The 10,868-nt window shown below is 49.6% G+C and overlaps 1 protein-coding gene across 1 annotated transcript; it reads right to left on the reverse strand.

Annotated features, from left to right (window-relative positions):
* Nucleotides 1-1,165: 1,165 nt before the first annotated feature.
* SOX18 (SRY-box transcription factor 18) lies at nt 1,166-10,853 on the reverse strand. The gene is made up of 2 exons (XM_044455736.1): nt 10,614-10,853; nt 1,166-5,357 (listed from the first exon to the last, which is right to left on the reverse strand). Exons 1-2 carry the CDS (start codon nt 10,705-10,707, stop codon nt 4,486-4,488), a joined length of 966 nt encoding a protein of 321 aa, XP_044311671.1. The 5' UTR covers nt 10,708-10,853; the 3' UTR covers nt 1,166-4,485.
* Between the last annotated feature and the right edge of the window lie 15 nt (nt 10,854-10,868).

Genomic DNA, 10,868 nt, shown 5'->3' on the forward strand with positions numbered 1-10,868 from the left:
GACTGAAATAAATAAATATAACACGCAAATGTGTTTTAAATCACTGTCAGCGAACAGATGTGATTAGTATTTTCCTGCAATGGATCAAAATTTTCCTTTGGATATTCTAGACACATTCACACGCATTTTTACCAACATGAAGCCTGATTAATTGGATGAGGTTAAAATACTAAAAAGGAAGGATTGGAAAAGTTTAGGGTGATCCCCTGGCCAAGAACAAAAGAAACAAACCAAGGAAGATGGAACAGATTTTACTTTACCAGGCTGTTTTGGAATGGAGGCAAAATATCGTAGCATTCTGTGTACAAAAATGCAGGAAAAGGGTGAGAGAGAAAAGAAAGGAAGATTAGAAATAGCTCATAAGGTTCTTAATGGACATTAATGAAGTGCAAACAGAAAACGGTTTTGCTCATTTGAAGTGCCAAAGAAAAGAGCAAAGATGCCCATCAGGCAACAGAATTCTGTCCTGGGGGACATCTTAAACTTAGCCCAAGTTAAACTAAGTTTACATTTGTTTGGAAATATTTTTCATTGATTAAAATTTAATTGCCATTTCCCCAAAGGGTTTTCCTAACTGACACCAAAAACTTGGGGGATGAGGATTTTAAATGTTCTCCATTTACAAAGTGGACGAAAGAACTTCATCTGTGCATCAGATTTATGAAGAGTCTTCTCCTCTTCTTCTTTTGCTGCATTAACAATAAATAATGGCGATTCACCAAAAACTAAAAAGCATTCTTGGTGTAAAAATACTCTCAAACTTTCAATGCCAAAAAATTATGTGTTGAAAACACATGGAAAGGGATGTACATCTTTCCCTGCTGAAGCGACATAGCAAAATACAATCTTAAGCCCGGCTTGCAAACGGGGGGGGGGGGGGTTGAGGGTTGAGGGTTGAGGATATGCTGTAGCAGGGAGAGGAGGGAAACCGTTTGACGTCATCAAGTTATGTGTCAGGCTGTAAACAAAGCACTGGAACACATGTACATATTTTTATTATGAATCAATTGATCTAAGTGGGCTTTAATATCATTTCTAATTTCTGTAAGCCTCCAAGCGACGGACAACCCCTTTGTAGGAGCAAGACAAAAGCTTGCATGATTTGAACTTTGCACAGTTTGTACGCAGTTGTGCTAACAAAGGAAAAAACCCACACACAGACATGTTGTGAGAAGGATAATCACGGTGTTTTATTAGAGGGTGAGTTTTTCAAATCTGGGAACAGATGCGGTGTCCAACCGAAAGCTTCAACAACTTACATCGCTGCAAAATAGGCATGGATTTGCGTGTGTTGGTAACTGAGCTACGATCAAACCAGCTCTTTTCTGTCTTTCTCTTGGGTATGTGCCCCCCACTCACCCACCCACCCACCCAATGCTTAGTGGGAGGGTGTTTCCTTGAAACCAAGCAAAGTCCACACAAGAATCCACTGCCAGAAAAATCTGGAAACAGTTGGGGGCAACATTTATTTGGGGGAGAAACATGTGTTCACATAAACAAGCGCATGAGAGTCAAGGAATTAGGAAAAGATGTTTTAATAATTAACTAGTGAGCAATGCAGTTTGGGGCCCAATTCAGAAGGATGTTTTCCTGCACTCTTATGGCACTGCCATTGGATTCAACGGGTGACTTGGTTAGAACATCCTGCTGGATGGGCGTCCTTGAATGCGTGCGGCTTTGCAGCAGCAAAAATGCTCACACCACTTTCCTTAAGCCCAGATCCAAAAAGGTTCTTCTGAAAGATTTTACACCTCTCTCCTGCCTGTTCTTTGTTTTAATCCGTCTTGCTACATAAATGCTTCCTACAGCACGGATATCCTTTCATTTATTATAAAAAAGAAGAAAAAGGGAGGCAATAGTATAAAATGCCTGAACAAATTAAATATTATTTATAGATAGACAAACAGATAGATATAAAAAAGCTAAGTAAAAATATAGACCTATTGTTCAATTGAAAGATAATACTCTGGATACAGTGAAAAATATGTCGGGGGAAAACCCCTAAACTATTCTCAGACCGGTAATGGCTCCTGCAAGAGAATCACTCCACGTCTTTTAGGCCACGCCATTCAGTTTTCATGGAGCTGTAGGGTGCAATCCAATGATGTTTAGACAGAAAAAGGGCCTACGATTCCCAGCATTCCCTGGTCTTTCCCCATCTAATTCATGCATAGGATTATTTCCATGGTGATTGAATTCAGAACACGTCCATTCGAATGGCAGAGCTCAGACCTTGATGAAAATATAGGGCTGGAAGGGGCATCTCCGCCCTGGGAAGAGGGGCTGTCACTCCCAGGTTCAAACTCCAGAAGAAAACGCCACGAGAGCGAAGCGGTGGCGGCCCGAGGGGAGTCCCTCAGCCTGAGGTTTAGAAGAACAGCACCCTCGTCAGCGGAACTAGGCCTGGACTAGATCATTATTAATTATATATTATTAATTATATTTCTATACCACCCATCGCCGAAGCTCTCTGGGTGGTTCACAACACTGAAGTCCCCCACAGCTTGGCTTGTCCAAGCGCCGTGGCAAATGCATACCAACGCATGCATGAGATTGGAAAATGCAGAGGGCTCCTTTTGCCCGCGATCTCAAAAACCCTGATCTTTAAAGCGCCTGAGCCAGTTTAATAGGATTGAAATGGATTAGCCATCCATTCCTAAACAGGTTTACCAGGGAGTAAACCTTGCTGAATTCAGTGGGGTGCTTTTCTCTACAGAGGAATATAATGCAAACAGATGAGGGTGAATCCTGAAACAACTTGGAAGTAACTGAGGTCAGTGAATTGACTGTCAAGTAAACAGGAGCAATCCAGGGAGAATTATATGACCACCCGCAAATCGTATTGCCCTTTGAAAGACCTTTTAAAGACTCTTTAAATCTTCCCTTTCATTGCACCTCACACCAGTTTAACCGATCTCAATCCCTCTTCCCATTATCACAACTTTACTTCTCTTCCACTTTGATACACAACATCTTTTCTGGTTGGTCTTACAATCCAAGTTCATTCTGACACTGTTCAGGCATGCCTGATTTCTCTCTCCTGGATGCAATTTGGTGCTGCTAAAATAAAGACCTACAGTTTAATATCACATGCATCTCTTTTGGGGTTCACACACATCAGAGATTCAGGGCTTGGATGGTGGGCTTCCACTGGGCCACGCACCATGTTGCTAGCTTGCCTTCGGCAAATGGAAATGCTCACAGTGGACATCCGAGCTAAAACCCCTCTCAAAAACCAAGCGTCAGACCTAAGCTGTCGCTCCAATTCCCCAGCTGCACAGGTGAACCCGGGGGGTGAGCAAATACGCCACTGTCACGCCAGAGCAGAAAGATTTTAGCAGGCATGGGCCATCAGATTATAGTGCTAAAGGGATAGAGAAACCGCCCCTGACTGAACACCTTCTGCTACAGAGCTGCTAAAGATTCCGGCAAGCAGTCCTTGTCTGCCTCTCGGCACCCGATCCGTGCAGCTTCCTCTTGCTTTGAGACTGTCCATTACCTTGTGCTACATAGCAATACAGTATATCATCAGTTCAGCATTATTTCAGTAAAAAAAAAAAAAGCAACGCATTTAATGAGATAATCTAAATATTGTCATGTTCACAGAGAAGGGGAGAGCTTGGAAGCCTGGTGCACATGGCAGAGCGCATTAACTCCACCATGCAAAGACCTATGTTGCTATTTTGCCCCTTCTGCTGAATCACGCGAGTGGGACGTGCTTCTGTTCTGCCCCGTCCGCTGAAAATGCGCAAAGCGGGGATTCAAAAGGCCACTCCGCACATTCTGGGGCAGCAAAACTGGACCAGTAGCCGAGGAGATCCTTATAAAGAGGCCAAACCTAATCAGGTTGCCCTAACAGGCACGGTGCACTTTTCTGCAACCAAGTCCCTTAATTCCCCACCCTTTTTGCTTTCTTATACACAAGAGGATCTTAAGGGAACACTCAGTGATCAGTAATGTGTGACGAAGCCCTTACGCACGAGCCCCATTCCACGGATTTCCAAGGGCGAGATCCCTGAGTCCACAGCAGAAACGCCTGCCAGTTCTCCGCAGCGACGGTTTCAAAGTTCCCATCACAGCTTTGCTCTTCAGCACATTGGCCCTGGCTGCTCAGCATGGCTGCGGAGCTGTGCCACCTCTCAACAAGCAACCATCAGTTTGTCAGCGGGCATCATATCCGGAGGGACAGGAAACCAAGCTGCTTCTGTCTCAAGCCAAGATAATTCGCGTGCCATGCCAGGGCCTTTCTTGCTGCCAAGCTTCTAAGGGCACAATACACTCCAAAGTTACATCAGTCTGGCCGCCACGATCTCTCAAAGGATCCTGGGAAGTGCCATCAGGGGATCATGTCGGCCGTTCGGATGGAGATCCCCGGCCCCCCTCGCATTTCCCAGGCCTCCCCGGGAAGAGGAAAAGACCGCGGCACCCGGTTCGGCCTGTCAGGCGGGCTGGCCCCGAACCTCTCCCCCGGGTGAACACGCCGCTCTACCCTGTAATGCACGTGCTGTAATACACAGCACTGCTGGCATCGGACAAGGCGGATATCAAACTGCTCTCCTCACAGCCGAGGCCCCGAGGAGTCACTTTGGACACGGAAACGTGGTAGGCGAACCCCGACGGGTCTGGACGAGTCCTGCTCATGTTCAAATACTGGTCGAACTCGTTGCGGTCGACTTCTGTCCAAAGCTCATTGGTATTCAAGTGATCCACGCCGTCCAGGTGGTGGGATTCGGGGGGCGGGGAAAGCTGGCCCAGGTGGGCCGAAAGGCCATTAGTGGCTCCGGCACATATCTGGCTGTAGTACATGCCAGGTGGGTGGGGAGTCCTCATGGCCTCGGCCAGGTGTGAGGGCGGGTTCTGGGGGTACCCCATCGGCATGTTCCGGCCCAGGTTTTTTTCCGGGGAGAACTCCATCTGGGGAGGGGGCGGGTGGTGGGGGTAGCCCCGAAAGGGCATCACACTGCAGTCGTCTTGCATGTGAGGAGGGAAAAAGGCCGGCTCGGTCTGCTCCAGCACGTCCAGGGGGGACATCTCAGGGGTCGGCAGGCCATAGTTCTCGATATCCGAGCCCACCGAGCGGAGTTCTCGGAAGTGGTTGAGCGGGGGAGGCTGCGAGTGGCCTGCGTGGCCAAGGCCGCCTGTGGGACGGTGGCCCATCCCAAAGCTTTCGCTGCAAGGCTGGGACAGGTTGTGCAGAAGGATGTTTGGCTCCATCCGCTTGATCTTCTTGGCTTGCTTCTTCCTCCGTGGGCGGTACTTGTAGTTGGGGTGATCCTGCAGGTGCTGGATCCGCAGTCGCTCGGCCTCTTCCACGAAGGGACGCTTGTCGTTAGCACTAAGCGCTTTCCAAGACTGGCCTGGGGAGTCCAAAAAGAGCAACACACAGGCAATTTAGTGATATTCGGTTCTAGCCTTCTGATGAAGGACAGGATCACAGCAAATTGCTATCCTTTGCACTCATACAAGTACTTCTTTTTCTGAGTCACTGAAACAAGCCCCCTTCGGATCAGGGCCATCCCTCTAGCAGCTTCCCACAAATTCATCTGTGCAGGCCAGGTGGTGTACAGGTGGACGCTGCACTGAGGAATGGTGCTCCAGTGGACTCGAGCAATCAAGCCAAGCTGTAGGCCATGGGAGCAAAGGAAGAACCATCGTAATACCCATTTTACAGGTGGAGAAATGTAGGGGGGAGACCCTCACTTTTCCCAAGACCACCCTAAGAACGTGTGTGGCAGTGCAGGGACATTGGAACCCAACTTCCCCGGTACTTCCTCCTTCCTCTCCCCACATACCCAGGTTGTTGTTCTGATGTCTCTGAGAAAAATTTCCTAATAGTGCAAGCTGCAGAATGTGAAAATATAAGCAGGGAACAGAATGTGGAAATGCAATGAAGCAAAGGAACATAATTCAGGATGGAGGCAGAGGAAGGAGAGACTGATCATGCATGTGAATGAGCGGATCACTTCGTTGGAAAAGAGGCCTGAATTTTGATCCCCTGACGCGGTATCATGAAAACGGATGTTTTCCAACACGGGGGATGCCATCATGGAATTGAATTCATGGAAGAAGTGCTGAGAAGATTGCTCTGTGCTGATTCTCACGTGATCAATGGGAGAAGGAAGAAGCCTATCATTGCCAAAATGAACTTCATATCCCAGAGAGAGAGAGAGAGAGAGAGAATCCCAGAAAGGCTAAACCTTCTATGCGATGTCTGCTTTGGGTTAAGGACTATCTAGGCACCGGTGACCTGGTGTAACTGAACAGATTTTCCATTAGAAAAACCTCTAAAATCCATAGAATTTATTTTAAATACTATTAATGTAGTATTTTATTTATTTAAAACTATTATTTTGGCTGCCGTGGAGCAAACCCTTTCAAGGCAAGCTTCCATGTTCACAGAAGCTGTCGTCAGGCTGGGTGTTAAGTCAAAACAGGGTGGGAAAGAACGCTTTCCAGCAAACATGATGAAGCGTTCTGGAAATACTGAGGACATGCTCACCGTTCGTGACATTTTTATTGGCCCTAATCATCATTACCCTACTGTAAATTTTGCTGTGGACGGAATTCTTCTTAGCAGGCTGTAAATGCCTCTTTCCTCTTGCCGCCTCCCCACATCGAAAGGCAGCAAAAGGTTGGAATTGCTGCTTTCTATTTAGCCCAAATGCTCATTTTAATAAAATGCCTTAGGATGCATGTTGAGGCAAAACAAGCCCTCGCATTCTCCAGCTGGCACAGGAAGGCAGCAAAAGAGCACTTTTTCCTACCCTCTGTCCCATGCTCAGAAATTTCAAACATGCACATGGTCCAAGTCAGAGGAGGACGGGCAGGACGGGGAAGCATAAAAATATGGTTGGTGTGGAAAAACTGGATAGTGCCTATTGAAAGGAGCGATGCTCAAGCTCAGGGTCGTCCCATGGAGTGGAATGGCGGGAGATTCAGGACTGGAAAAAGGAAGGGCTTCTTTGTACTTCAGCTCCCAACCTGGGTGGCTTTAGAAGGGGATCTGAGAAATTCATGAAGATTCTCAGCTGGTCCAGTATTTCTCCTCCAGGATCGGAAGCAGTGTGACTGCACACCAGCCAGCTGCTGGGGATCATGGGCAGGGAGGTGCTGGTGCTTTCGACAGCCTGCTTCCTCTAAGCCCCGGCTTGGCCACTGATGGCTCTCTGGCATGGCGGTCCCCACGTTCTTGGGCCAGGGGTACTTATGGGCATAATGCAGGTGACTGCTGTGGACAAAACGGGGTCTTTCTGTGCCAGACAATTGAGCCAAGAGAGCTAGAGACCACTTTTCCCTCGATAATTTCCATGGCGAACTGAATTAGGTCCCTTCCGGTCCTATTTCATTGCCTCACATTCAGTTTTATCTTTTTTGAGCTTAATCAAGATCGGGACGGGGCGTCCCCTCTCCGGGGAGTAGCTGCTTATGGTATGAGAGGCCGGGCTGTGAGTCGGGGGGGGGGGACTGCCAAGATTTTTGCTGCTCTGCGCCGTGTCTCTGCACATCCTGCCTCTTGGTCGAGCGGGCAGAAAGAAGGCCACGAGCCACGCTCCTTCGTGGGCCGATCTTTGGGCTCAAGAGAAACGTGACAAGCCTTGTTCTGCGATGGCCCTTTGCACTTGGGGGTGTGCAGGACTGCCTGGCTCACAGCCCCCTTTGGCCCCGACCTGTGAGTGTGCACGTGTGCTTGAAGATACCCAGACGGACCTGTCGGTGGAAGCCTGTATTCCCTGTATCTATGCCACAATCAGTGTATTTTATTTTATTTATTTTATTCCTATACCACCCAATAGCTGAAGCTCTCTAGGCAGTGAGCCACAGTTAATAAACATAATAAAGTACAATATAACGTGTGATTAACAGGGTTGGTCTTTATGAGGCCATAGCAGGACATGTTAATAATTAGATTTATCACTAATGTTATCACTAGTGTTTCTAATAATAGTGGTAATTTGTGTTATTAGCATAACAATAGTTGATTATTAGTGTTATCACTAGTGATGATTTAGTGCACATTAGTTACCCTGAAGAAGCGAAATTAAGACCAAAAAATGTGGGTGGGTTAGGGAAGGTCTGCAATTGAGCACTTTTGCGTCAAGTCGGAATTTTATTCTACGGACTCTGGTGCGGGGAGTAATTACTTTGTATCGGGGGAGTAATTATTCTGTATCGGGGGAGTAATTATTCTAGATGGTAGAGCCCACCGAGTGGGAGAGCTCTGGGTGATTTGCTCTGGACTGGGAATTGAACTTGTAGCCGGGAATGGGGGACTGGCCCACCCTAAAATTTCTCTGCCCCCTAAACTGAGAGACAGTGTGGAGTGGTCATCAGACTGCTAGGCTGGGCTCAGGCGATCCCCTCAGTTTCTAGTCCCTGCTCAGCCATGCAATATGCATTACAGCCTAGTCACCCTCACAGGGTTGTTGTGAGAAAATGGAGAGAAAGACTCTACACGCTGCCTTGGGCTTCTCACAGGAAGAGAAATGGTGGGATATATGTGGAGTGCAATAAGAATAAGTTTTTAAAAAGTAAAATAATAAGTTTAAAAAGTTTGCAGTTTGGTCTTTAAATATCCTCAGGCCAGATGACCTATTTCCTCCAAATTTTGGGCATTCCCTCCCAAATTTTTCGGCTGCCTACAGACCCGCTGGCACAGCTTTCCATCCCCAGGGCTCTTCAGCAACGTCAAGATATGAGAAAGATTCCCCTGCACCAGTGAGGACGCAGGCCTGCACACCTGCGGCGACACCAGGAGAAGGTCTGTGGATGAAAGGACGAGGGGAACGGTTCCAGCACTGCAAAAACATTCCTCAGAGGAGGATGCGCTCGCAGGCGCTCCCTCAGTTTTAAGCGTTTGGTTGTTCTAAATTTTTGTGTTTCATTTCACTGAGTTGGTCATGGGCTTCTAGCAAAGAGCAAGAAAAACCTGTAAGCCCAAATACTACACACTCCAGTTCTATTGGTATTGTATTTTATTATTACATTTTTATCCCAGCTTCCCCCGCCCCCAAGGAATCCAAAGCCGCTCATATGATCTGCCTCTCCTCCATTTTATTCCCACAACAACCCTGTGAGGTAGGTGAGGTTCAGTGCCTGGCCCACAATCACCCAGCGAGCTGAAGGATTAGAACCCAACTCTCCCAAGCCCCAGTCCAGTGCTCTAACCACTACACTATGTTGCCTCTTCTCGAACAATCTGCACGAAATCTGAGGGGGCTATCACATTCCAGATAACCCAAACACTTTCTTGCACTCCTTCTGAGTTAGTTTAGATATCAAGTGCCTCAACCTGAAGGGTGGGAGAGGAGCGTAATCTGGACTGATCGGCCAACAGACATTAGCAGATTTGTGACCCTACAAATCCGGCACTCCACAAATCTGTCTGTGCCCATCGGTGCCCTCAGCCCAAATTTCTACAAAGCATCTTTGTACATGGCACCATGCATTTCCCTGCAATGCAACTAAAGCCCCCACATCTGGCTAGAATGCACATTTGATATGAGTGTGCCCTTCTCTGGCATCCTTCCCACCCTCAAGGAAAACAGATGCAGGCATGTGCAAGAAAATGCAAGAGCTGAACCACCTCTGAGTGTGGACCCTGAGCTGAGTCAGGCTGAGGCTGCTGTTCTGTACCGCCCGAATGCAGCATGGCTTACTTCTAAGGAGCCACGCATGGAACTGCCACGGAGGCGGCGACCAGGGCAGCAAGGGGCTGATCCACGCTGCACCATGATAAAGGGCTTGCGGGCTTCATCCCCGCTTCCCTTTCACCCTGGCAAGAACTGAGCTGTTGGTCGGAATCAGACGGAAAGTCCACCGGGCCTACGATCTGAGATCGGCCACGGCCACCCTGAAGCCCCCGTGGGGGTCACAAGTAGGGCAAGAGGCAGCAGCCCCCTCCCCTCTTGCTGTCCACAACACGTGGTGCCTAAAGGCAGCCTGCTTCTGAGCTTGGAGGCCTTGCTCTTATCCCAAGCCGGACCTGCAGCAAAATGTTGCAGGACGGCACCGTCCTGTGCCGGGATCCAGACCCTTCCCATCCTTCTTCCCCTCCAATTAATTCGGGTTTTGTTGCTGCTTTCCCTTCTTCCCTCCTTTCTTTCTTTCCTTCTGAACTTTTGCAAACTTGTAATTTCCCCGAGCGTGGAAAGAGCTCCCTCCCTCTCTCTCTCCCAGCGCCCGGCTTTTGACTACGACCCATCCGCATTCAGCACCAGAGTTTGGTCTCAGAGGGTGTGAAAGCAGCGCTCCAGCTTCGAAGGAGGCTTCTTCGCGCGGTCTCCACTCTCCCACTGACCAGCCTCATGGACTAACACCCTGGTTTTCGTGTTACGATGGCCATCACCACCACGTGTGGCAACCCAGTTTTCCCAACCGGCCGGAAACCATTCATGCGTTTGTCCGCAATACATGCGGGCGCGCAGGGGCCACCTCTCCCGGGCGCGCTGGCCGCCCCTTGCGGCGGGGCGTCCCACAGATCGCGCGCCCGCGGTCCGCCACCGACGCGCGTCCTCGCGCGCCCCGCGCCCCGACGTGAGCCAGTGCGCGCGGGGCAGGGGAGGCGGCGGCGCGCGGGACCCCCTCGCCCCCCCCCCGCCGCTTCGGCCCCTTACCCAGCATCTTGCTCAGCACCGCGTTGTGCAGGTCCGGGTTCTGCTGGGCCAGCCGCTTCCTCTCGTCCTTGGCCCACACCATGAAGGCGTTCATGGGGCGCCGGATGCGGGAGTCCTCGGCGCCGCTCTTGCCTTCCGGGCGGCCGGCCCCCGCGCCGTAGCCATAGCCGGCGTCCGGGCTGGGGGAGCGGCTGCTAGGGGGCGCCGCCGCCGCCGCCGCGGGTCCCGGGAGCGCGCCGCCGGGCTCGGCTGCTC

The sequence above is a fragment of the Varanus komodoensis genome, unplaced genomic scaffold (assembly GCF_004798865.1).
Source record: "Varanus komodoensis strain SLA01 unplaced genomic scaffold, ASM479886v1 scaffold8, whole genome shotgun sequence".
In the NCBI taxonomy this organism is placed as follows: domain Eukaryota; kingdom Metazoa; phylum Chordata; class Lepidosauria; order Squamata; family Varanidae; genus Varanus; species Varanus komodoensis.